The 25,833-nt window shown below is 50.0% G+C and overlaps 11 protein-coding genes across 11 annotated transcripts; 7 read left to right on the top strand and 4 right to left on the bottom strand.

Annotated features, from left to right (window-relative positions):
• Positions 1 to 15: 15 nt before the first annotated feature.
• Positions 16 to 1,488, bottom strand: N7466_008653 (LLM class flavin-dependent oxidoreductase; the record flags this gene model as incomplete). The annotated part of the gene is made up of 1 exon (XM_057168042.1): positions 16 to 1,488. The coding sequence occupies one exon, from the start codon at positions 1,486 to 1,488 to the stop codon at positions 16 to 18; it is 1,473 nt and encodes a 490-aa protein (XP_057018673.1).
• A 1,132-nt stretch (positions 1,489 to 2,620) lies between these two features.
• On the top strand, positions 2,621 to 6,676 carry N7466_008652 (ion-transporting P-type ATPase SPF1; the record flags this gene model as incomplete). Its single annotated transcript, XM_057168041.1, has 3 exons — positions 2,621 to 5,953; positions 6,009 to 6,145; positions 6,217 to 6,676. 3 exons carry the CDS (start codon positions 2,621 to 2,623, stop codon positions 6,674 to 6,676), a joined length of 3,930 nt encoding a protein of 1,309 aa, XP_057018672.1.
• A 402-nt stretch (positions 6,677 to 7,078) lies between these two features.
• N7466_008651 (aldo/keto reductase) lies at positions 7,079 to 8,253 on the top strand (the record flags this gene model as incomplete). Its single annotated transcript, XM_057168040.1, has 6 exons — positions 7,079 to 7,153; positions 7,229 to 7,239; positions 7,289 to 7,346; positions 7,413 to 7,594; positions 7,658 to 8,027; positions 8,101 to 8,253. The coding sequence occupies 6 exons, from the start codon at positions 7,079 to 7,081 to the stop codon at positions 8,251 to 8,253; spliced, it is 849 nt and encodes a 282-aa protein (XP_057018671.1).
• A 266-nt stretch (positions 8,254 to 8,519) lies between these two features.
• Positions 8,520 to 9,588, top strand: N7466_008650 (putative gamma-cysteine synthetase regulatory subunit; the record flags this gene model as incomplete). Its single annotated transcript, XM_057168039.1, has 2 exons — positions 8,520 to 8,542; positions 8,634 to 9,588. The coding sequence occupies 2 exons, from the start codon at positions 8,520 to 8,522 to the stop codon at positions 9,586 to 9,588; spliced, it is 978 nt and encodes a 325-aa protein (XP_057018670.1).
• Positions 9,589 to 9,788: 200 nt separating this feature from the next.
• Positions 9,789 to 10,598, bottom strand: bud32 (serine/threonine protein kinase BUD32; the record flags this gene model as incomplete). Its single annotated transcript, XM_057168038.1, has 1 exon — positions 9,789 to 10,598. The coding sequence occupies one exon, from the start codon at positions 10,596 to 10,598 to the stop codon at positions 9,789 to 9,791; it is 810 nt and encodes a 269-aa protein (XP_057018669.1).
• A 1,057-nt stretch (positions 10,599 to 11,655) lies between these two features.
• N7466_008648 (uncharacterized protein) lies at positions 11,656 to 13,792 on the top strand (the record flags this gene model as incomplete). The annotated part of the gene is made up of 3 exons (XM_057168037.1): positions 11,656 to 12,393; positions 12,453 to 12,695; positions 12,764 to 13,792. 3 exons carry the CDS (start codon positions 11,656 to 11,658, stop codon positions 13,790 to 13,792), a joined length of 2,010 nt encoding a protein of 669 aa, XP_057018668.1.
• A 570-nt stretch (positions 13,793 to 14,362) lies between these two features.
• On the top strand, positions 14,363 to 15,466 carry N7466_008647 (phosphoglycerate mutase family protein; the record flags this gene model as incomplete). The annotated part of the gene is made up of 4 exons (XM_057168036.1): positions 14,363 to 14,452; positions 14,533 to 14,727; positions 14,800 to 15,042; positions 15,137 to 15,466. 4 exons carry the CDS (start codon positions 14,363 to 14,365, stop codon positions 15,464 to 15,466), a joined length of 858 nt encoding a protein of 285 aa, XP_057018667.1.
• Positions 15,467 to 15,777: 311 nt separating this feature from the next.
• N7466_008646 (mitochondrial 54S ribosomal protein uL22m) lies at positions 15,778 to 16,849 on the bottom strand (the record flags this gene model as incomplete). The annotated part of the gene is made up of 2 exons (XM_057168035.1): positions 15,778 to 16,751; positions 16,810 to 16,849. 2 exons carry the CDS (start codon positions 16,847 to 16,849, stop codon positions 15,778 to 15,780), a joined length of 1,014 nt encoding a protein of 337 aa, XP_057018666.1.
• A 958-nt stretch (positions 16,850 to 17,807) lies between these two features.
• Positions 17,808 to 21,838, top strand: N7466_008645 (U6 snRNP complex subunit PRP24; the record flags this gene model as incomplete). The annotated part of the gene is made up of 4 exons (XM_057168034.1): positions 17,808 to 20,366; positions 20,421 to 20,648; positions 20,713 to 21,066; positions 21,137 to 21,838. 4 exons carry the CDS (start codon positions 17,808 to 17,810, stop codon positions 21,836 to 21,838), a joined length of 3,843 nt encoding a protein of 1,280 aa, XP_057018665.1.
• Positions 21,839 to 22,926: 1,088 nt separating this feature from the next.
• Positions 22,927 to 23,839, top strand: N7466_008644 (uncharacterized protein; the record flags this gene model as incomplete). Its single annotated transcript, XM_057168033.1, has 4 exons — positions 22,927 to 23,026; positions 23,097 to 23,158; positions 23,280 to 23,570; positions 23,648 to 23,839. 4 exons carry the CDS (start codon positions 22,927 to 22,929, stop codon positions 23,837 to 23,839), a joined length of 645 nt encoding a protein of 214 aa, XP_057018664.1.
• Positions 23,840 to 24,416: 577 nt separating this feature from the next.
• N7466_008643 (DUF3500 domain-containing protein) lies at positions 24,417 to 25,823 on the bottom strand (the record flags this gene model as incomplete). Its single annotated transcript, XM_057168032.1, has 2 exons — positions 24,417 to 25,492; positions 25,604 to 25,823. 2 exons carry the CDS (start codon positions 25,821 to 25,823, stop codon positions 24,417 to 24,419), a joined length of 1,296 nt encoding a protein of 431 aa, XP_057018663.1.
• Positions 25,824 to 25,833: the final 10 nt, after the last annotated feature.

Genomic DNA, 25,833 nt, shown 5'->3' with positions numbered 1-25,833 from the left:
TCACAATAGAGTAACTTATTCCGATTCCTCCAATGAATACGGCGGTACCTCTTCACCCTTCTTCCAAAAGAACTTCGCGCCCGGGTGAGCATCAGGCAGTCTCGATTGGCCCTGCTTCCCATACATGTTCTCTCGGAATGTTCCACCCTTCACAGCATAGTCGGACCAGAACAGACCCCGTCGCTGAAGCTCAGGAAGCAGGAGATTGATAATGTCATCGAATGTTTCATCAAGACTGGCATAGCTTAAGTTGAAGCCATCAACATCACCAACGTCAACCCACCGCTCCAGCTCATCAGCCACGGTCTGAACACTGCCAATAATTTTGACACCATTGCCCCCCAAAACAAGGTACTCTGCAATGGTCTTCTTGTCCCACTTCTTACCCTCTGTTCCAGGCACCGTGCTTGCCCAGTGGTTTACCATACTTCGCACCGCCGGCTGCTCCACAAACCGGAAGTCCTGATCATCGGTATACGTTGAAAGGTCATAACCGGTCCACCCACCAAACAGCGCCAAGGCACCCTCGGTATCTCCATATTTCTTGAATTCATCGAACTTGGCCTGCGCCGCCTCATCCGTCTCGGCCACAATAACCAGAGCACCAGCGACAACCTTGATGTCTTTCGGATTCCGTCCTAGCTCAGCAGCTTGTTGCCGAATACTATCCACGGACGGTCGTACGAGCTCTGGCTTCTGCGCATGAAGAAACACAGCCTCGGCATGCTTAGCTGCAAACGCCTTGCCGGCTGATGAGGTCCCAGCCTGCAAAATAAACGGCGTGCGCTGGGGACTTGGCTCGCACAGATGAGGACCCGGAACTTGGAAGTATTTTCCCTTGTGATTGATCTGTCGAACACCACGCGGATCCGCATATTGCTGACCCTTCGCGGGACCATCGAGTGTCGCATCACTCTGCTTCCAGCCCACCGCATCATCCCTCCACGACGCTTCCCAGAGCTTGTATGTGACGTCGAGGTACTCGTCCGCAATACGATAGCGCTCGTCATGCTCGACCTGCGTATCGAGACCGAAGTTTCTCGCTGCGGAATCAAGATACGATGTGACAATGTTCCAGCCGATCCGACCGTTACTCAGGTGATCGACTGTTGAAAAACGCCGAGCAAGCGCGTATGGTGCATCATATGTCGTTGACGCCGTCACTCCAAATCCGATGCTTTCGGTCACGGCTGCCATCGCGGGGATGCTGTATAGAGGGTCATTGATGGGGAACTGGGCGCCGGCAGGGATGGTTGGGTCCAGGTTCGCAGGCCCACGGTATACATCGTAGCCACCGAGGACATCGGCGAAGAAGATGGCGTGGAATTTGGCTTTCTCGAGCTTTTGGGCGAGAGCCATCCAATGCTTGATATTTTTGTAGTCTGCGCCTTTGTCCGTGGGGTAGCGGAAGAGTCCTGGATTCAGGTGACTCGGCGAGTGCATCGCAAATGCATTGATGATGAGCTGCTTTTTCTCTGTTGAACCCATTGTGATGGTTTGCGAAGCTTCTCGGTAGTTGGATTGGAATGCAATGAATGCAATTGAAAGCTGGTGGGGGTTTTTTTTCGTACCTTGTGCTTTTTTCTTATTTCGTATTATTTATCGAAGCTGTAGCACGCCTTTCGCTATCAACCCCGCAGCTCATGCCGCCGCGGTATTGCGTGGAGGGTTCAGAAGACGTGAAATTGGAGTCTGATGGCGTCAGCATTGGCAGATTATCGCAGGTGGGGTGAGGAAACCTTTTCTCTCGACCGAGTGAAGGGGTGTAACATGAGAAATGATCTTCTGGTAGTTTCATATGTCCCACAGGAGATATGGCAGCTGGGGTAGTGAGAATTTCCTGACTTTTGATGGACTGGTTGATTCGTGCCTCTAGGTGGACGTGATCGGCGCTGTCAACCTCATGTTGGAATGTTTCACTTGTACTTTACTTGCTCGTCTTACATAATAATTGATTTACTATACACTCTGTGATCAATAAATATTTGAATCAAATTTAATACACTAGGTAATTATTTCTTCATAATTCAAGGTTAAATTAAAAGTTCATTCAACGGAACATGCTCAAGTAGGTAGTCATGTATATATTTCAACTACCTATGCATGCTTATAGATGTGGCCCTTGAAATCCGAGGCACTCACTAGTACTCAAGCGTGGACCTGAGTTCCAAGTTGATGTTGGACAGGTCTACTTGTTATGCCTAGATGTAGTAAAGAAAGATTGTAAAGACCTGCAGTTGAGATCAAAAAGTAAACAGATCATTGTAAGCAACTGAAAAAAATAAACAAAAAAAGAACCGAACGCGGGGGTCGAACCCGCAACCTTAAGATTAAGAGTCTTACGCTCTACCGATTGAGCTAGCCCGGCTGGACTTGTGAAAGGAAGAGACATCTTTGGTTACATGAGCTAATCACTATTTTTCTCTGACATAATCAACAGTCTAGCGTGTCCGGGGGGCGAACCCTCTGGAACTCTTGGAAACCAAATTTACTTATCTCCAAGGTGGCTTCTTCTTGAGCTCTCCCGCTGTGTTTAGTCGGTGTTTCTTCTTTATGCTTTTTTAATTTGTCTTCCATCCGACCATCTTCGTGGTCACCTCGATTGCCATCATGTGAGTTCATGGAGACCCTTGTCCCCCTATGCATCTTTAAATTGTTCAATCTAACCCGTATCAGGGCAAAACTCGCAGATGACCCCCAGATTCACCACGCGTCCCTGCACAATCCTCTTGCTATACAATTCCATCCCTATGTCCTACCTTTCCTGATTATTTGGCCCGTCTTTTTCGCCTTCTACTTGTCCCCTGAGCGCTATGATACCTACATCCAGGGCCAGGAGTGGACCTTCGTTTGGGCGGGGTCCATCATCACCATCCAGTCCCTCTTGTGGCTGATGACCAAGTGGAACATCAACATCAAAACTCTTTTCACCACCATCGGAGCCAGCTCCATTGATACTGCTCGTCTGATTAAGGTTATCCCGATCACCAATGCCGGAATTGCTGAAATCTGTCCCCTGATCCACGACACCTCCGGTGGCAAGAAGACCCTCTCGTTCTTGTTCCAGAAGCGCCGTTTCCTCTACTACCCGGAACGCCAGACCTTTGCGCCCCTCTCCTACGCCCTCGATGCGGAACCAAAGCCTGCCCTCAAGTACTTCCAGCAAAGCAAGGGTCTAACCACCAAGGCTGAAGTTGAGAACATCCAGGAGCACTATGGCGATAACACCTTCGATATTCCCGTCCCTGGATTCGTCGAGCTTTTCCAAGAGCATGCCGTCGCGCCATTCTTTGTCTTTCAGGTCTTCTGTGTTGGTCTGTGGATGCTGGACGAATACTGGTACTACTCTCTGTTCACTCTCTTCATGCTTGTGATGTTTGAGAGCACTGTCGTCTGGCAGCGCCAGAGAACTCTCAATGAGTTCCGTGGAATGAGCATCAAGCCTTACGATGTTTGGGTTTTCCGCGAAAACAAATGGCAAGAAACCACTAGCGACAAGCTTCTTCCCGGTGATCTGATGTCCGTCAACCGAACCAAGGAAGACGGCGGTGTCGCTTGCGATATTCTCCTTATCGAGGGCAGTGTGATTGTGAACGAGGCAATGCTTTCCGGTGAGAGTACCCCTCTGCTCAAGGATTCCGTTCAGCTTCGCCCTGGCAATGACCGCATTGAACCGGAGGGCTTGGATAAGAACTCGTTTGTGCACGGTGGAACCAAGGTTCTTCAAGTCACTCACCCGAATGTAAATGGTGAGGAGGTTACAAAGAATCTTGTCAACGGTATCAGCATGCCCCCCGATAATGGCGCTCTCGGTGTGGTTGTCAAGACTGGATTTGAGACCAGTCAGGGCAGCCTTGTGCGCACCATGATCTACTCCACCGAACGTGTTTCCGCCAACAACGCCGAGGCTTTGTTGTTCATTCTCTTCCTCTTGATTTTCGCAATTGCCGCCTCTTGGTACGTGTGGCAGGAGGGTGTCATCAAGGACCGCAAGCGATCCAAGCTCCTTCTGGATTGTGTCCTTATCGTCACCAGCGTTGTTCCCCCAGAGTTGCCTATGGAACTGAGCTTGGCCGTCAACACCAGTTTGGCTGCTTTGAGCAAGTATGCTATTTTCTGCACGGAGCCTTTCCGTATCCCGTTCGCAGGCCGTGTTGATATTGCTTGTTTCGACAAGACTGGTACTTTGACTGGTGAAGATCTTGTTGTTGACGGTATTGCTGGTCTCACTCTTGGCCAGTCTGGTGCCAAGGTTCAAGCGGATGGTGCTCACGCGGATTTGGCCACGGCTGAAAATGTTAGCCCCGCTACTACTCTTGTTCTTGCCAGTGCCCACGCCTTGGTGAAATTAGATGAAGGCGAGGTTGTTGGTGACCCCATGGAGAAGGCTACTCTGCAGTGGCTTGGCTGGGGTCTGGGAAAGAATGATACTCTGATGTCCAAGGGAACTGCACCCAAGATTGCATCCCGCCCTGTCGAGTCCGTCCAGATTAAGAGAAGATTCCAATTCTCCTCTGCCCTGAAGCGCCAGAGTACCATCGCCACTGTCACTACCAATGACCCGAAGACGTCCAAGAAGAGCAGAGCTACTTTCGTCGGCGTCAAGGGTGCTCCCGAGACTATCAATTCTATGCTGGTTAATACCCCTCCAAACTACGAGGAGACTTACAAGTACTTCACTCGTAATGGTGCTCGTGTTCTTGCCCTTGCCTACAAATATCTCTCTTCGGAGTCTGAGCTTTCCCAGAGCCGTGTGAACAACTACGTTAGGGAGGAGATCGAGTCCGAGCTGATCTTCGCTGGTTTCCTTGTTTTGCAGTGCCCTCTCAAGGATGATGCTATCAAGTCCGTCCGCATGTTGAACGAGAGCAGCCACCGTGTTGTTATGATCACTGGAGACAACCCGTTGACTGCCTGCCATGTCGCGCGCAAGGTTGAGATTGTTGACCGAGAGGTTGTCATTCTTGACGCCCCTGAACATGATAACTCGGGAACTCGACTTGTTTGGCGTACCATTGACGACAAGCTGAACACTGAAGTTGACCCCACTAAGCCTCTGGACCCGGAGATTCTGAAGAACAAGGACATCTGTATCACTGGTTACGCCCTCGCGAAGTTCAAGGACCAAAAGGCCCTTCCGGATCTTTTGCGCCACACCTGGGTTTACGCTCGTGTGTCTCCTAAGCAAAAGGAGGACATTCTGCTTGGTCTGAAGGATGCTGGCTACACCACTCTGATGTGTGGTGACGGTACTAATGACGTCGGTGCTCTGAAGCAAGCTCACGTTGGTGTTGCCCTTTTGAATGGTTCGCCAGATGATCTCACCCGGATTGCTGAGCACTACCGCACCACCAAGATGAAGGAGCTATACGAGAAACAGGTTAGCATGATGCAGAGATTTAACCAGCCTGCTCCACCGGTCCCTGTGAACATTGCCCACCTCTACCCTCCTGGCCCTGGTAACCCACACTACGAGAAGGCTATGGAGAGAGAGATGTCAAAGAAGGGTGCACTTGCCAAGCCTGGCGACCCCGTACCCACCATTACTTCTCCCGGTGCCCAAGCTCTTCAGCAGAGCATGACCCCCCAGCAGCAGCGACAGACGCAAGCCCAAGCTGCCGCAGCTGGTCTCGCTGACAAGCTCACCTCTTCTATGTTGGAACAGGAGTTGGATGATAGCGAGCCGCCCACCATCAAGTTGGGTGATGCTTCTGTTGCTGCGCCGTTTACCAGTAAGCTGGCTAATGTAATTGCGATCCCGAACATTCTCCGCCAAGGTCGTTGCACTCTTGTTGCAACAATCCAAATGTACAAAATTCTTGCTTTGAACTGCCTGATCAGTGCCTACAGTCTGAGTGTTATTTACTTGGAAGGCATCAAGTTTGGTGACGGCCAGGTCACCATCAGTGGTATGCTGATGAGTGTCTGCTTCTTGTCCATCTCCCGCGCCAAGGTATGTCGCACTACCATTTTATGTGATGTGTTTCGTGAATACTAATAGGCTCTAGTCTGTCGAGGGTCTTTCCAAGGAGCGTCCGCAGCCCAACATCTTTAACGTGTACATTATTGGATCCGTTCTTGGTCAATTCGCTATTCACATTGCGACTTTGATCTACCTCTCCAACTACGTTTACAAAGTCGAGCCGTAAGTTTTCAAAGGGCACACGGATAACAAAAAAAAAAAAACCAAGAGCATGACACTGATGGATTTTATAGGAGATCTAACGACATTGACCTGGAGGGCGAGTTTGAGCCGTCTCTTCTGAACAGTGCCATTTACCTGCTCCAGCTGATCCAGCAAATCTCCACCTTCTCGATCAACTACCAAGGTCGTCCGTTCCGTGAATCCATCCGTGAGAACAAGGCCATGTACTGGGGTCTCATTGCAGCCTCTGCTGTCGCTTTCTCCTGTGCCACCGAGTTTGTTCCCGAGATCAACGAGAAGCTGCGCCTGGTGCCCTTCAGCAACGAGTTCAAGATTACCTTGACCGTGCTGATGGCATTCGACTATGTTGGTTGCTACGTCATCGAGAATGTGCTCAAGCACTTCTTCAGTGATTTCCGCCCTAAGGATATCGCCGTTCGTCGTCCTGATCAGCTGAAGCGCGAAGAGGAGCGTAAGGCGAAGGAGGAGGCTGAGGCTGTGGCTCTGAAAGAGCAGCAGAGAACAGCTTAAATGAGCAGTTGAGCTCAGGCATGAATAAAAACGTGCCCTGTATACATAGAAAGGTTGAAGATACTAGGGTCATAGAACGGCATGAAATCTAATACATCCTTCTGTTACTGATATAATATCAGGCTTGCTGTTAATTTTACCTATTTACTAGTACGTATCGTATTCAGCCTATTTCCGGAAGTTTCATGCATGTGGAGCTCAAGTTATGCAAAACCATGGAAGGTCTCAGTGTAATATGTTGTCAAATTCAAAGCGATGGATGGGGTAAATACTACGGTTGACCCCCACTTGGGTGCTATGATCTCATCGCTTCGAAGACCAATTCGATGCTTACCCCATGCTTCCTAACCTCTCAAGTACACCATCTTGTACATAACTTGAATTACCCAAACATATTGAAGTATGGCGCTCAAACAGACGTTGCAATCCAAGTATAGACTGCTATCGGGTCATGAGATCCCGGTCATTGGGTTCGGAGTGAGTAAATACATCGCACCTAATGAAACTGCATCTGCAGGGAAACAAGCTGACCGAGACTTTGATCTCTCTTAGGTTTATATGATGTGCGTATCAATCAATCGAAGAAAGCCCATCTTCAGCTAACAGATGTAGTGCCCCAGCTACAACTGAAAAGGCAGCCCAAGAAGCACTCAAAGTCGGATTCCGCCATGTATGTATACAAACGCAGCGCCCAAATGACTACCCAGTACCAATCTTTTTTTAATCTACGAACTAGGTCGACTCAGCCATCATGTATGGAAATGAAAAGGGCTGTGGCCGTGCCATTCAGAACTCCGGCCTTGACCGATCCGAGATCTTTTTGACCACGAAGATTCCTCCAGGCTCAATGGGCTACAAAACAACAGAGCGAGCCATTGACAAGAGTCTACAAGAAGCAGCCACCAATTACTTTGATTTGTGAGCCTGCACACACTCCTTTCATTTACAAAAAGCCAAGCTAATAACGGACGAAACCGGTAGGGTCTTACTCCACGCACCATATGGCGGCAAAGAAGCCCGACTGGGCTCCTGGCGCGCCCTAGTCGAAGCCCAGAAAGCAGGCAAGACACGATCGATCGGCGTATCCAACTACGGTATCCACCACCTCGAAGAATTGGAAGAGTACATCCAGAATGGCGGGGGCGGCGAGATCAGCGTCGGCCAGTGGGAGCTGCACCCATGGCTAGATCACTCTGATATCGCAGAGTGGTGCCAGAGCCGTGGGATCGTAGTTGAAGCATATTCGCCTCTCGCGCATGGAGAGAGACTACAGGAGCCTGTGCTGGCGACCATTGGAAAGAAGTATGGCAAGTCGCCGGCTCAGGTTATGATTCGGTGGAGTTTGCAGATGGTGAGTCTGAAGATCACTTTTGAATTTCTTCTTGTTCCATGGAAACACATGTGTTAAGCTGACTCTATATTAGGGATTTGTGCCTTTGCCCAAATCCAAGACGCCGCAGCGGATCCGTGAGAATACCGAAGTGTTCGACTTTGAACTTTCAAAGGAGGATATGGCGCTACTTGATACGGGTGAATATTCGCCTACTGACTGGGATCCGACCGTGGATGAAGATTAGCGAGTGATTATGATATGACATATAGTGGAGAATGGAAGATTAGATTCGTATGGAATTTGTCTAAATTTGTAAATGCGGGAACTGGATTTGTCAGGGACTCGGAGACTCGGAGGGGTCAAGAAAATGATAATCGCGGGGTTTTTTTCTCGCAATTCTTTGTTTGAATCAACCAAGACATTCTTTTAGTCCGCACACACACGGCTGCATGAGCCTCTCCTAATATATCTTTTCTTCATTTATTCTCTTCTCCACTGATCAGCGCCATCATGAAGTTGATCCTCTCCACCTCGTAAGTCGTTTCCCGGCGCATTGTCTTGCGGAATTTCGGGACCACGAGACACCCCCCAAACAGGCAAAGTGTCTGACTTTTTTGATTCCAGGAACCTGATGCAAGGCGGCCGGCCGTCTGTCATTCGTCTGCCACTGACACAAAAGTCCAACGTGGAACTGATCAACTCCTTGCGCTCGAATTTCCTTGCATCGCAGCACATTGCACCACTCACCAACGGGTCTGCCCAGACCAACGGGAACGGAGTCTCTAACGGCCATACAAACGGATCGCATTCTACAAAGGACTACGGATATTGGACAGGAGAACAGAACGGATCACTCTATATCCCTGCAATCGACTTCTCACAGCCTGGATTGGCCGAGGAGCGATCTCAATACGATATCACAGTGAAACTGTTCTATCTACCAGGCGTCCCGGCTTCTCGGCGATGTGCACACACAAAGGAGGCGATTGATTTGGTATTGAAAGAGCTACACGTGGAGTCTATCGATCTGCTGATTGTGTCCTTCCCGGGTATCCTCTTCGACGCGGACGATGACAGCGACGACGAGGAGGATGCTGGGGTCACCGGCGAACCTGATGATTTCGATAGTATGGTGCAAACTTGGCGGACTCTCGAAGAGCTGCATGAGCAGGGCATGATTTCCCAGCTGGGTGTGGCGGAATTTGGCAGCGAACGATTGGCACGTTTCTTATCGCATACCAAGGTGAAGCCTTCTGTCGACCAGATCAATCTCAAGGATTGTTGTGTGGTTCCCAAATCCTTGATTCTGTATGCCAAGCAAGAGCAGATTCAGCTCCTCACCCATAATGACTGCAATGATATTCTCCCGGTGGGTATGACGCGAGAGCTTCTGGGCCCAACGGACAAGGGCGCGGGCATCCTGGCGTCTGCCCCCGATGCGAACGACGGTATCCAGGGAGATGTTGAGCCACAGTGGGTGGTGAAGTATACGGCAGTGGTGAAGGATCGCGGAGTGGTTGAGAACAAGGGGTATTTCGCTTTGGCAGATGTTGGTACATGCGTCGAGTTGCGGCCATGAAAGTCAGGCCTGTAACTTTTTTGAGGTCGTTCAATATTCATTTCCATGATTCAGCGTGGCGTTTCTTTTTATCTTTATCTTTATCTTTTCTTTCTTCTTTTTGGGATGAAAGATTAAAGAGGGTTGTCGCATTGTCGCATGCATATTCATATCGGAATAGTCGAGACCATTGTCCGGTCAAAATTGAAAAGAGACATTCTTTATCCAAGCATGCTGCGCTTGCGGCCTCGCAACCGCACATCCTCAAGTCTCCGAAGTGTAGAAGTAGCACCCTTATTCCCTTCTTTATATCCAACAAGTAATTCGCCAAAGAAGGGCTCGGATAGCGGATGTGTGCTTCCAATAGCGCGTTCCAAGACGTACAAATCTACCGCCCGATCCTCGTCCTGGGTACTCTGCGATGCAAGTCCAAAGTCAATCAAGACGACCTCACCGTCCATAGAAAGCGTTTCGCCTTCCTTTTCCGCAGTCCGCAGCATAAGGTTACTTGTAGTCAAGTCTCCGTGGACCACACCGGCCTTGTGCAACGCAGCAATGGCAGATCCCATGCGCCGGATCAAGCCCCGCACTCGCGCCTCCTCCTGGGCAATGCGTGTCGCGTCCAACGACGCGCGATTCACCTTCATCCAGGCCTCCCACTTCTCAAGTACAACACGCACTACTGGGCCGTCGATCCATTCCATCATCAGCCAAGCTCCACCCCAACCTGCCTCATCACCGCCTTGTCCCTCCCAGTCCAATGCCAGGACTGCGGGGACCTTGACACCTTCGCGGACGAGTTTGGCGAGACATCGGGCTTCTTGGATAATTCGTTGACGCGTCAATTTACGGTCAAGGATTGGGTGTCTGTATGGTTTGGAGGGTCGAATTTTCAAAGCGGCTGGGATGGAGGGGTCGAGAGAAACGGTTTTGTAGACGTGAGCTTCAGCGCCCTGAGCGAGAAGGATAGGTGATGGCTTAGTATTTGTGAATGGAGAAGGGAGCGGTGGGGGTTTGTATTCGTCGGCCATTTTTATGGTAGGAATTGAGAAGAGGAAAGTGTTGGTGGTGGTGGTGGTGGGATGTTCAAGTTGCTTTAATCTATGATGTTCGGAGCTGAAGCTGGAAAAAGTTCCGCTCAGATCTTGGTGGGGGTTTAAATCCACCAGTTGGTGGTGATATGGGAAATTGAACTGCACATATTTTAAATTTAAAGATCCTTAGATCTCTACATTTTCGATTTTATATGTAGATTCTGCGTTTGTAACTTAGTAACTTATCTGAGTTTCTTACCAGCATGGAAGGCATTTATTTACTTTTAACGTAAGCAGAAAAGTCGGTATAATTCAAGATAATATGGTACATGATGAGGTTAGTCGCAATCGCATACACAAGCAGTAAAGGGGGGACATGAGCTGTAGAAAAAAATAAAGCTTTTAAGGGTTGACATCATGATTTATTAGGTTAAATCAATAAATGCAATTTTTTTTAATAATTTTTAAATTTTTTTTTTTCTTATGACTCAATGTAAATTGGGACTCGCCGAGGCTTCATGCTCCAGGGTTCGTCACAGGTGGGGGTTAAACAGTGATGTACACTGGTGTCTCATTCTCAATTTCTCACTAATGATGGGGTCAGGGCGGTCAGAAAGGCAGATTCGAATCATTCACTTTCCACTTCCCACTTTCCATACTATCGTAGTAGAGTATGTCATTTGCATGTTTGCATGTTTTCTTAGTCCAGAGCTTCAGGCCCCCGCTTTTTCTGATCTAAGCCCCATTTTGTGACTCAGGCAGCGGGCAGTGTCGGGCTCCTAATCTGGTTTAGCGCATGTCGGGGTCCCCAAAGGGGATTAGACAAGCGCTCACCTATATACAATTGCAATCTGCCTCAGGTTCCCTCTCTTTTTCTTCCTCGAGTCCCTTTGACGGTCTTCATTTTGAGCCTACGCTTCCCCGTGAAATCAATCTTCACAGGCCCCTTGTGGCCCTGATTATACCCCATAAATTATAATCATATACCCTCTTTTATCCTTATCCTTATCTAGCCCCCAAAAGTACTCCAAGGTACCCTGTCAGACTCGAAGCCATGGCGTCCGTTGAGAATCAATTCGTGAATGCCTCCACCGAGCAAGAGTGGCTTGACTTTGATCAGTTCCTTGACCTCTCCCCGAGTTACAGCGATGATTATTCCGCTAACTCCATCTCGCCGGAGATGTCACTCCCTTACGAGGGTGAAATGTTCGCCAACAACCTGCCAGACCTCACCCAGTCTTGCTTCCCCGACATGGCCACCTACGACATCTCACATGACCCTTTCTTTGCCGACCAGGCCCCCGATATGGGCCTGATGCCGGACTTTGTTCCATCCTGCGATGATGCCATGTTCACTGGATGCCAATCTTACGACACCACCTACGACTTCCGGCAAATGGTTGAGGCGCAGGCCGCTGTCGACCCCCGTGTCGCTTCTCTCAAGGAGAAGCGTCGAGAAGCAGCCATTGCTCTGCATTTGCAGCGCCTATGTGATGCGACGGCCTTGGATCTCGAAATGTCATCCGATTCTAACACCAGCTTCTCATCGCCTTGCTGGTCGGACTACATGCGCGAGAGCATCTCCCCTCAATCCAATGGTTCCAGCCCGGAACAGACTTCTGCTCCTCCCCCATCCGGAAATGGCGGCATGGAGATGGTTCTTGATTTGAACATGAATGCCACTGCCAACCTTCCGAAGAAGCAGAAGCCTCGCTCCCAGGCGCAGAAGGAGAACTACATCAAAGCGCGAAAATACGGTGCCTGTGAGAAGCACAAGAAACAGCACAAGAGAGTAAGTTTTGTGCGACCTACTGATCTTCTTCTCGAACCTGATAACTGATCCTAATCCAGTGTAACTGCCTTGAGAAGGCTGCTGCCCGTGCGGGCGCCTGTGAAGTCCCAATGGACGTCGCCTTCAAAGAACGACCGACGCTACAATTATCGCCAACTCGAACTGTACAGTCACAGCATTCATTCAATGCTTCTGATCACGACCTCTCACGGGTTGCGCAGGTCGTACGTCCACCGATCGATATGACCAAGAAGGCCATGGTAAAATCTCCTGTGAACGAGCCGTCAATCAGCCCGACCGGGGTACAACCATTTACCACGTCAACCACCAAGTTCAAGAGCAAGAAATCGGGCCACGATCTCTTGTACAGTACAAGCTTTGTGCTGTCACCGGTCCTGGATACCAGTCAAAAACCGAGAAGCTCAAACAGTTTCCCTGGCGATACAGTGTTGTCGCCGTCCTCGAGATCTCAAACCTCGATTATGGCGAGCACGTCGCCTCAAACAAACCGGAAGACTGTTGTGCTGCCTTCCTCGAGACCTCAAACCTCGATTATGGCGAGCACATCGCCTCAAACAAACCGGAAGACTGTTGTGCTGCCGTCCTCGAGACCTCAAACCTCGATTATGCCGAGCACATCGCCTCAGACAAATCGGAAGACTGTTGTGCTGCCATCCTCGAGACCTCAAACCTCGATTATGCCGAGCACATCGCCGCAAACAAACCGAAAGACTGTTGCGGTCCCCAAGGACCTCCTTCGAAGCTTTACTGCATCCCAGCATGCCAGGCAAACCATATCTACGACAAGCAAGCCCGAAATCGGGACTCCCGGTCAACCCGGGACCCAAGTTCGGCGGCCGAGAGCCACGCATGTCAGGCATGTGGCTTCGTGCAGCCAGAATGCTACCAACCAACCTTGGCCAGCCCAACCTGCTACTGGAATCTCAACAAACTGTGGCCTCTGTGTGCACCGCTCCAGAACTGCAATCCTTTCGAGTACCGCCAAAACCAGGTCTTTCTCTGTGGCGCGTCGCGGAAATACAGAACAAACCACAGCTTCCTTATTTGTCAAGAGTTCTGCACCCCAAAGCGCAAGCTCAAGCGGGCTGCTCCCCTACGGCGCCGCCCAACAACCGTTCGCAATTCCAAGATCGCAACCCCCTGTGGAACTGCAATCCGCACGGCCGCAACGATCCATCAAGGACGACGGTCAAACTTCGAATTTCGGGAGCAATGCCGGCATCCGCCATATCATCCAGACCTTTATTCACTCCGTCAATTCTCAGCTTGGTCTTTCAAGTTCTTTGCCTTTGAGGCAGTCAACATCTCTGACCAGTTGGGCAGATCATGTTATCTTGAAGGGCCTATCCACAGTTGGAAGCTGTCTGACGTCTGCTAGGAAAAGCATTGGGCTTTCACACATGCGGAGCTCCTGGTTTTCATGATTCAACATTCGATTTTACCATCTCAAATAAACACCAAGGTGCTCTTTGACATGGGAATGCAAGAATGCAATCCCTGGGCTCAATTATATTGGGCCTATGACTGATAGAAGCAAGTTTTATTGCGTCTATCTTTGTGACGATCGAAAATCTAGCAAGGAGTTGGAATTGTGCTTTAAGGCTTTGCCAAGGCAGTCGTTGGGTAGAATATTAGATGGACCACCTATGATAGAACATACTACTAGAAGTATGGAAATTTCAAAAGCTTGATGAATTTTGATAAATTGGAGAATTTTATCTGCGATTGTAAAACACGTAGCAGTGCACCTGCGATGTGTACGGATAGCTGGACCGGCTCTGAAGTAGGCAGTAATTACTACTAAGTATACTGCACAAGGCTCACCGCGCATGCAGCCCCACCGCGGGAAGAAGCACGTTTCAGGAGTGATTTCCCCTACTTCAACCTTGGAGAACGTACATACCTCAAGTCTCATTGGTACAATACCATGCAATTGGTATCAAATACAATGACACACCCAGCCCCATTCAAGTTCTCCACCGTCCCGGGATTCTTCCTCCAAGATGAGCTGAACACTGATCCAGCTACCTTTGACTATGTAAGACGAAAGCCTGACCTCCAGATCCCAAAATAAATTGATATCCATCATAAAAGGCGCTCCACTCATTTTGAAAACAGTCAGAGTCAAATTTTGGCCTCATTCTGCACGGAGAGGATCCACTGCACACCCAGTGGCAGAAGTTCATCCAAAGCATCAATGAACTGAACAACCTGGGAGGTGCATCAGTACAATATAAAGTGCTTTTCCTCGGACGACACGGCCAGGGTGTCCATAATGTCGCCGAGACCCGGTATGGCACCGCAGCGTGGGACGTACGTACTACCAGTTCCCTTCAGAGCCCTCGCTATGCTCCCAAAGAACGACCGACTGACCACTTATCATAGGCATATTGGTCTCTCCTTGACGGCGATGAGTATGGAAACTGGGTTGATGCCAGGCTCACGGATCTAGGCAGAGGTCAAGCCAAAACTGCCCAAGAAACATGGAAAACGCAATTCGCCCATGGCATTCCGCCACCGCAGTCGTACTATGTTAGTCCGTTGCATCGGACTTGCGAGACGGCCGAAATCACATTCAAGGAACAGGATATGCCGCTCACGAAGCCATTCCAACCTTTGATTAAAGAGGTAAGCAGATGATGATTCATCTCTGGTGCCGATATCATAACGAGTTGCGAGAGAAATCTACAAAGTAATGATCCACTACTAATACGGGGCATAGCTTCTCCGTGAAACACTAGGCGAGCATACTTGTGACCGCCGGTCCAAAGCATCTGAAATCAAGGCCGAGTTCCCGGGATATCAGTTCGAGCCGGGCTTTGCTGAGGATGATTTGCTCTGGCATGCCAATCACCGGGAGACGAATGAGGAGCGCAATGCGCGATTCACCGAGTTGCTGTATGATATTTTTGCGAATGATGAGAATGTTTTCCTTTCTCTTACGGCGCACTCGGGTGCTATTACTAGTATCCTTGAGATCATTGGACACCGTGAATTTCCTTTGCAGACAGGAGCAGTGATTCCTGTTGTTGTGCAGGCGGAGCGGTTATGAGCAATTGGTGGCTGATTGTACGGATTCAATTCAGACGGATTGTTCATGGATGCATATTTAGTTCAATTAGAAGTTACTAGTAATTTGAAAGAAAATTGGAAAATATTCATGTGATATGCCTTTCATATTGTAGATATTGTACATGGGCGATTAGCCCGTTTTCTTCTACTGCATGCAAAATCCTCCCCACTCCGGCCGAGGACAACGAAAAAAACCAAATAGATCGGAGAAGCACCAATATGGTGCAGAGTCCAGGTGTTAAAATAATACAAATGCAACGCCAAAGAGGGAAAGAGCAACAGTCCACACAATTACCAGAGAGGGTATTGGCTCTGGGCAGAGACCTTGCGATCCGGCAACTGGACCCAGAGCTGCTCCTTCCGCTTGCGCAGCGCAGTAGCCTCCCGCTCCTCCCACTCGCGGATGCGGGTCTTCTCCTCCTTCAACATGATGGAGAGACCAGCAGCTGGTGGGCGCAGGCGGTTGATCTGACCACGAGCACGGTGATCCATGCCAAATCCATAGGGACCACGGTTGACCCAAGCTTGCTCAATATAGATGTTTGTGGGGTCGGTGACGGTCTTGCGCTCACCAGACTTGAGGATGACGGTAAGGGGCTTAGTGGGCTCGGTTTTCTCTTCCGGGAGGCCCATGCCTGCACGGACCATGGCCTCGTTTTTCGCCTGCTCCAAGTGACCCAGAACATCCAGGGCAGCCTTCTTCTTGCTGAAACGCATCTGGAGGATAGCCTCGTCGATGTTCTTACCGGCAATCTGGCGGGCGAGGGGGCCCAGCTTCTTGACGGAGGTCTTGAACCAGTGTGACTTGGAGAGCTGTTCACGCTCTGTCCGCTTGATCTGAACGGCCTTGGGAAGACGGCCGCGTTTCCGAATCTCACGGATGAGCATCTTCTTCTCCCATCGGAGCTGGGCTTTCGGGTTGGGGTTCAGACCCATCTGGAGGAGTGTCTTGTCGCGCGCATCCAATGACTTAGAGCCCTCAGCTTCTGCGGCATCTTGTTGTTTGCCCTGATCCTTCTTGCGGGGGGTTGGGCCGGAGGTATCACCAAGATCTTCTGCGAAAATGGAGCCGGAGCCGAGTTTGCCTTCCTCGCGCTTGGGGGCGGCTGGTGTGCGAGCTTTGGGCTTTGAATCTCCAAGAACCCAATTCTTCATTGACGAGAAAAAGGATGACTTTTGGGGAGCAGGTTGGTCGTTTTGGTTATAACGAATGGGGGTTGTAGTCAATGTTCGCCGGGGGACGTACGCGACACGGGTCCGGGCCGCTGCAATAAAGGTTAGCTTTTGTATGATTTGCAATTGGGGGTGGCATCTGAAGCATACCAGACCGGACCAGCTGCCCATAAGGTAAGACAGCACCCATTGTGGCCGTTCGGAGATGTGATATTGGGGATCGGAGATCGGAGCAGCGTGGAAAAAAGGTGAAACTTACGGTGCATAGTTGGTCTCTATGGCCTGTCGTAGCTAGTGCTCATGCCTCAGGCCACCAAATGCAAGTCGCGACGTGATCGATCACGAACAATAGAAGAAAGAAAGTAAAAGAGATAGTATCGTATTCCCCCCACCACCCTGAAATTTAGACTTGCAGCGCTTGATCGTTTTGTACTTCTGATTGCGGTAGATTAAAACACTCGGGCCTCATGGGGTTCTCGGCCAACTTTATCGCCCAAACTGCGCCAGGTCTTCCCTCACACCGTCATCTCCACAGTGAAGATCCACTAGCCCTCATCTTCCCTCTTTCAGGGCCTTCAGCGCTCTCCTTCCCGATTCTTGCTCTCACTTTCCCTCATCAGCTCCCTTCCTTTCTTCATCCTAACTCTACCTCTCCCAGGCCACTCGCCTGTGGCGTATCTCCCCATTCTCCTCCCCACGGTTCCTGCTTTCGACCAAGCTGCAGATTCGACCTTGACTTGCCTGACCCTGGTTCCCGCTCCTTTGGTCAATACGTTCCTTTACCCACCCTGTGTTCCTTCATTGAGCATCACGAAGCTTCAGCGACAGGAAAGCAATTCATAGTGGTGTGAACCGCCTCGTGAGAACTCTCTGCGATTCCGGAAATCGGCACGACGAGATTAGGATCATAAGTTGCGCTGGTCAATATAGGAATGGACTTGTTGTTGAGGAATCTCGTGGCCCTCGTCTAATCTCGATCGCTGCTTCTTTAGCACTATCCGTGACCCCTCGTGACCGATCTCTGATATTTCCTTGAACTCGGTCGCTTCGATTTCCCCTCTTATCCCTCCTCTCGGGAGCGCATCGCAGTTTTTTTCCTCTCTTCTCTCTATCTCTCCTTCTTTCGCCCTCTGCGCTGGTCCGGCAAGATGGACATCAATTCATTGCTGTCCCCGGACTCGAATCCTCAATCTGGAAGTTCGACGCCTGTGCCCGGTGTCACGTCAAATAACGCACCGGCCCCGATTCCAGGGCCAAGCCCCCACAAAGCACTTCAGCGGACGCGCTCAGGGTCTACTCGCAAAAGCAAGACCTCTTCACCTTTGGCCCAGCAGATCTACGCTCCCACTGGGCCCACAATCTCGGAAACCTCACCGACGAGAGCCAGCCCTCCCGTTGGCCCGATCCTAAATGCGGGCAATGACTCGCTTGCGACCGACCGACCGTCATCGACCAAACCCTCAACCCCCGGTATGGACACCTTGGCCGACCTAGCTGCGATGCAACACCACCAGCCACAGCGCCAGAACGCCCAAAGCATGCTGCGTGGTACCGAGTCATACGAGCACCAGTTATCTCCTTCTACCATCCACCCTCACGTGAATACCATCAACCACAACACCCCCATCCCTCGCACATCCTTCGATATTGCCATGTCTGAAGGACCACGCGAAAGTGCACGGAGGAACTATGCAGACACATCGCTGGACCCGGACGCACAGCGATCGGCGACTGATCTATTTAATCAAATTCAAGAGAACCCCCACACCTACGACGCGCATGTCAAATTCATTGGTATCTTGCACGGCGGCTTCGTCAACCATGTCTACCCGCCCAATAACCCGGAACTCCACGGAGACCCTCGGCGATACGATCTCCTCAAGGATATGCGGATAGCCCGAGAGGAAATGGACAAGCTCTTCGCCATGGGGGAGAATCTTTGGGCAGAGTGGATTCAGGATGAGAGTATGCTGACCAACTCGGCGGCAGATCGCGATGCGGTTGTTAGCTTGTGCAGGCGATCAGTCATCGAAGAATTTGGCAGCACCAATCTCTGGCATATTTATGGCGAATGGGTCTTGTACCTATACAAATCTGCTGTCGGAGAAACCGGCGGAGCTGGCCAGTGGACCGAGGAAGACCGTCGGAGATTTACATGGCAGTCAGTTTTGGATGTGTGGAAGGACGCAGCCGAATCGACTAGATGGAGAATCAACAACAGCCATATGGTATGGGACCGGTACCTTGAACTTTTGACCCAGGATATTTCCCGGTCGCCTTCGCAGGATAAAATCAACCATCTTCGTGGATTATACGATTCTCGCTTGCAGACGCCTCATGCAAACTGGGATCAGACCTTCCAGAACTTCTCGGGATTCGTCTCCACCTACTATGAATCCAACTATGAGAACGTTATGTCGGAAACTGTTGCTCAAGGCTCGAATATCAAGGCGATGTACTCTGCGCGAGAAGAATTTGAGCATCGGCTGAGCAAGGCCGAAGAGTCCGGTGATAAGGCTTTGGAATACGCTGTGTACATAGAGTATATTGAATGGGAGTCAACCCGGAACCGCCGCCAGCGGGAATTCCACTTCGACCTCGCCAATGCAATCTACCAGCGCGCCGTTCTTCGTTTCCCGACCGATGTCGCTTTATGGGAGGGCCACGTCATGTTCCTTCTTGAGGAATCGATGCACAACCATGCATCCACCACGACAATCTCAACCCTCGACCGTGGGACACGTCACTGCCCATGGTCTGGTAACCTATGGTCACAATACCTCCTGAGCTCGGAACGAGAGGGCCTTTCATTTGCCATAATCTCTGATATCAAGCACAGGGCTACCGCAACAGGGTTGCTCGATGCCGGTGGACTGGAAGAAGTGCTCAAAGTCCATACCACATGGTGTGCTTACCTCCGCCGACGCGCCTTTCTCTCAGATTCGACTGATGAAGACTTGGATGTTGCAGAGGTTGGAATCCGCTCAGCAATCGAGAGTGTTCAAGAGCTGGGTGAGAAGAAATATGGTCGATCTTATCAGGGTGATCCCTTGTTCCGTCTGGAGCGCATTTATATCCGATACCTCAGCGAAAGTGGTAGTTGGGACAGTGCTCGTGAGACCTTCAAGGGTCTTGTGGCTCGCCGTGGCAATAGCTATGAATTCTGGCTTACTTATTACTCTTGGGAGCTTATCTCTTGGAGCAAGTTTGTTCAGGGCGAGGCGACGGTGGATGCCGCAAGACGTACCCCTACGCCCAGCTATGCCACTGCTGTTTTGAAACAAGCCATCGCGCGAACTGACCTCGACTGGCCCGAAAAGATTGTGCAGACCTACCTTGCCCACTGTGAAGACTATGCAGATTCGGATGAGCTGCAACTTGCTGTCATTGAAACTCGCAAGGCCATGAGGGCTGTAACTTCTCGAAGGGAGAGAGAGGCCCATGAGGCCCACGAGGCTGCGACAGCACAGCAGCAGCAGTTGAACGCTGCTGTCGAGGCAACTTCGTCATCGGAAAAGAGAAAACGGGAGGATGAGGCAGACACCAATGGTGAGCCTGATAGCAAAAAGACCCGCAGCGAGGAGACTTCTCCAGAGATCAAGGAAGAACCATCAGAAGTTCGCCGTGATCGGGAGCACTCATCTGTGGTGGTCAAAAACTTGCCGAAAGAAACATCTGAACATCAAGTGCGCCAGTTTTTCAGACATGTAAGCACCCCCTGTCAATCCACAAACAACCGCATACACTAATACGGATCACAGATTGGTACCATCAATGGCGTCAAGATGCTCGCTGGAGAGGATGGAAACTGCGAGGTTGCGAAGATCGAATTCGACAGCAAAGAGGAAGCCCTTAGTGCCTTGACCCGCGATCAAAAGTTGTTTGGGGATAACACCATCGATGTCGAATCCGATGCCGAGTCGACTCTGTTTGTTGCCAACTTTCCCCCAACTGCAGATGATCAATATTTCCATGATCTCTTTGGCAAAGTAAGCAACGATTTATTTGATGATTGAATTCTGAACGACGAACTAACATTTTTTTCTTTTTTAGTATGGTCGTATCGTTGAAGTGCGCTGGCCTTCACTCAAGTATCAGACAAGTCGACGATTCTGCTATATCCAGTTCGCTTCTTCCAGTGCTGCCCACGAGGCCACTGAATTAGATGGATCCCCCATCGGCAAGCTCAATCTTGTCGCCAAAATCTCGGACCCAGCGCAGAAGCAAAAGCGTGGCGGAGCACTCGAAGAAGGCCGTGAGATTTTCTGCACAAACTTGTCCTTCAGACTGGATGAGGAAGATCTTCGGAAGGCCTTTTCGAAATACGGCACAATTGAGAATATCACCCTACCATGCAAGGTTGATGGTGGCTTCAAAGGCTACGGCTTTGTGGTTTTCTCCACTAAGGTACGCCCATTTGAACTTTCTCTCTCCCAAACCTATATGTACCCGATCAATACTAATTTTCTTTTTACAGGAGGAGGCAACTGCAGCACTTGCAATGGATGGCGAAACTCTCAAGTCTCGCCCAATTCGGGTTCTACCCAGTACCCAGGGCGGTGCTAAGCGCATCACCAGCACCATTATCTCGCGCGTTGCTAACTCAGCCTCACCAACTCCAGAGTCTAATGGCGCCAACCTCGTGGAGACAGTTGGTGATCGTTGGGACCGTACACTTGCATTGATGAATGTTCCCGACACTGTCAATGATGCTCGTATCCGTGCCCTGGTTGAACCATTAGGTCGACTCGTCAAGATCATTCTTCGACCGGATCATCAAGGTGCCATTGTTGAGTTTGTCGATGTCCAGGATGCCGGCAAGGCTACTTTGGCACTCGAGGGCAAAGAAATTATTTCAGGTCGGCCACTCCATATCGGCACGGTGGAAGATATGAAAAAGCTACAGGCTGAGCACAAGACGACTCGAATCACTTCGAGCAAACCTGCGAAACCCAAGACCGCCATCCAACCTGCGGCACCTATTCGGCGCCCCCAACAACCTGGGTCCCGCGGAGGTCGTCGAGCCGGACTGGGAGTGAAACGAGCAGCTGTTCCCAGTACCGGCAATGAGCCCGTCAAGGACGGCGATAATATGGACACTACGGCCGATGGTGAGCGTCCACCTAAAAAGAGCAATAATGATTTCCGAGCGATGTTGCAACAAAAGCGCACCGAGTGAAATGAGTGTGCTATGGCAATGAACGTTATCCGGCGCAACATTCGTATTTGTTCTGGCATGATTCTGGGTTGGCGTTTTCATTTTCATTTTCATTTCCCTTTTTTCACATCAATCATGCCTCCCCCCGTGCTTTTTTCATTTTTCGTTTTTCTTTTTGCTCGGGTGGCAAGGTCCCTTGAATGTTGCGATGAGACCCCACGAAATCCATCTGGATTCATTTATTTTGTGCTATGCCCAGGTGTTTTCCTTGCTTCTCGTTTTGTGTCGGGTAGAAGGTCTGCTCACTGTATATTATGCCTGTCTGTATTGCTGGGTTTTCCTTTAGTTCTAATGATGACGGCTGTTCCAACATTGAAGAGATCCATTCTGTCAGGACGGGTTTCCATGCATACTAGTAGGAGAGATCTCGCGAAATGATCGTCTTATGAATTAATGAGACATTGAGTCACCCCTACAGGCAGGTCTACTCAAGTTTATAAGCATGATATTCGGTTCCCCAATCAAGTACTTGAGGGCAGACGTATTTGATAAGTAGTGCTGGAAGACTATATAACCTAGCAATAATGAGAGGATAAAGCATTTGAAGCAGAGAAGGACAAAGAAAAAGTATTTAGTATAAATTATAGGTCTGAGTGTATAAACTAGGAGTTAATTGGTAAGCCCTTCGTTTTATCTCTCCCCTAATAACCCTTCTTAGACTCCTTCACTTTCAGCTTACATGAGATCGATATAGTAGCCATGAAATCAGAATACCCATCAACATTGCATTTATACTTGATTGGTGAACCAAATGACGCAGAGATCAAGATTAACGTGACACCATAAGTGGGTCAACCCCCGGAATTTCACTTGAAATCAATCACTTCAATCACTTCATATACTCTTGCGCTTGATTCTTGTAGTATTTCTTCCCTTTCCACTGTACTCCATTCTCTAATAGCCGACTTGCAATTTTCTTATTTTCCTTTGCATTTTAAATCCTAACTCCGACTCGCATTAATCCCCTCCCGTCGCACGGGCCAAAAACCTCCCATATCGACCCACCTTTCCCTTTCTCCATAGTACCACTCTTCCCCCACGGTCACACCATGGACTTCCATATGGTCCCACGGGGAACAGATCACAACTACACAGGCTTCCTCACCAAAACCATTGTCTACTCAAGCACCCTGGTGGTGTTTCTAGCTTGTAAGCGAACAACTCCGTCCACACCGAATCCAGGCAGCACTTTACCGCTTGGAATGCTAATGACAACAAGCATTCGGTTTAACTATTAGCGCCATCGTCATCCCCAAATGGGTCAGCTATCACAGCGAAAAGGTGAACCATGCTATTTTCTACTTCTTTTTCTTTTCTCTACTGGCTTTTTGGCTCCCCTCACGCGACCGCAGAAGAAACCCGCCCCAAAAAAGAGAAAAATAAACTGACATTTGCCTTCCAGCCCGCGCACCACTATTCCTACGGCCTCCACCTCCGATGCTCCTCCCTCTCCGATACATGTGAGCCGTTCCCCGTGCGCGAGGACTGTCATGGCGAAGACCGATATTTCTGCTCCATGTGGCGCTCCGTGGGCTTCCTGATGTCCTTTGCCGTCGTGCTGCAAGGCCTGAGTATCGTCACGTACCTGATTATTCTATCGGGAGGAAAGCGGCTCCGCGAAAACGGGTGGCGCGTATTGAGTATATTTGTCATACTGTCTGCGGTTATCCAAGCGGCCAGTATGTCGATAGTGGTAAGGATAACAGCGGAGAACCAAATAATTACAACTTCTAGTCGTTTATACATATACTAATCCTTTCGCGGGTACAGGCATACCTCTTCGATAACGAGGATCGCTTCTTTGTTGGCTGGCACTTGGACGAGTCCTGGATGTTCTGCACCGCTAGTTGGTGTATCGGTTTGATTTGCGCTGGCGCGGTCATTGTTGCGGCGAAGACCTTGCCATCTGAGGGTGGCTATGAGCTTATACCTGATCATGATGATATTAGGGTTACTTCGTGAAGGCTTTCTTCTAATCCCGTCTAGGTTACAAAGCTGTATACGTGCTGTTCAATATCCACACGGGTCATATCTATCGATGAGCGGAAGTTTCTATTGTCATTGGTTTGTGATATCTAATTACCTGTCGCGATTGTTGACTTGATGTATTGATGTTCTTTGATAGTTTGGTGTTTCATTAGGTTGTATATACTATTGGTTACGAACCTTGGGTGGGATTCTTAGCGTTTTCTGATAACATACTAATTTGGATGGAATGTTTCATATTCAGCGAGCTTTTGAATGCAATTGACACAAGTCTTGTTTTCGGAATCTTATCCTTGAGAAAAACTCGTCAAATCAATCATAACTTGGTATCTCGGGTGGACCTTCAAGTAAATAGACTAAATCAGTCTATATTGAAGACGAAAAGAAAGAGAGAAAAAAGTGCAAACGTTTCCCCGTACACAACCCCAGAAATGCGAACAGGGAAAAATAGAAAAGTCATCAAGATTCATCGCATAAAGTTATACATGACAGGTTTATATCAAGAGGGTAAAAAAAAGAGAGAAATCCACGCCAAATTTCAGGTATCATCCACCTACCAAACAATCTCCTTTCCATTCAAACCCTCAATACCCGGAATCTGAGCCCGCAGGGCCTGACCGTAATCGCCCGCATTAGGAGTGCGAAGCAAGGTGTGAATGTGGAACTTCTTCGGCTCCTCATTGTTCAAGAACACGCCAGAGTGATGATCAAACTCAACAAGAATAACCGGGCTCTGAATACGGTAGTAGAACGGATCCTCATCACTGTTTCCACCAATCCAGCAGAAGTAAGTCTCCGCCTCCCACTTCCGCACCTGCTCAAGCTTCACAGCCCGCGACTTCGCCGGCAGGTACAGCAAATACTGCTCCAAGATACCGTACATAAGCTCCTTCTGCGCCTTATTGAATGTCGACGCCAGGATACCCTCGTACGGCACCTCCCGGTTATCCCGGTACGCACCGCACACGTGGCGCTGGTCATCCTTGTTCCAGCGACCAGGTGGCATGGCGGGATCCTTCATCTTCTCAAAGACCCGCGCACTGTTCTGTAGCTCGACGGTAAGGGACTGCATGAGCTCCAGGCCCAGCTTCTCCTCTACCTGCATGATACGGGTGCCGGCCCAAGGACCGGAGTCGATCTCGTTGGGCTCGGCGCCGGTGAACCAGGGCGAGGCGATGATCTGGCCCTTGTACAGGAAGATGTTCAAGCACAGGTGGTGGCCGTAGAAGGAGAAGCCCCAGGGCCGGGTGGTGGAGGGCCGACCGAAGAGGGCGAAGTTGTAGGAGAACTCGTTCATGACGCGCGGGGACTTGACCAGTTCGCCGAGGAAGTGGTTGATGCGCATGGCGCTGACGGCCTTCTCGTACCCCTCTGGGGAGAGAGTGGCCTTGAGGACGTTCATGACTGCGTCGCGGATGTTCTCGGTGACTTCGTCGAGACGGACACCCTTGTGTGCGAGTAGAAACTCTGGGTTTGACCATGTGCGCCACTGTGGGGAGTCGATGTGGTAGCTGACGGCTTCCTTTTGCTTATCGTCTAGCAAGCTTAGGAAGGTCTGTGTGGTATCCACGATGTGTTGGATGGGGACCTCCTCATCTTGGATAGTGAAAAGATCGGGACGAACGCGGCCTGAGAGGTGTATATTAGAAACTGTCCATACTCTTCTTTTTTGGTTCGTTTTATTTGGAGCGGGCTAATTTGGATATGGCGGTTTGGTCCATGACGCAATGCTTTACTTACCGTCGGTGGTGACACCCTTGAAGGGCTCCTGCAAAAGGTCCAGCCAATGCGAATAAAGTCCGTGCAACCAGGGAGGCTGCTTCAATGTCTTAAAGGCATCGGCGTACTCGTGCGCGTCCTGCGTGCACATAACCTGGAAGCGCTCCAAGCTCAGGTCGGGCAAGTACTGGCGGTACTCGCCAGTCGGCTTCTCGAGCGCAGCCGAATTAGAAGACGCCATTATATATGTG

The sequence above is a fragment of the Penicillium verhagenii genome (assembly GCF_028828195.1).
Source record: "Penicillium verhagenii strain IBT 33310 chromosome Unknown utg000008l_segment0_segment0, whole genome shotgun sequence".
Taxonomy (NCBI): Eukaryota; Fungi; Ascomycota; class Eurotiomycetes; order Eurotiales; family Aspergillaceae; genus Penicillium; species Penicillium verhagenii.
This window is presented reverse-complemented; position numbering and strand designations above follow the sequence as displayed.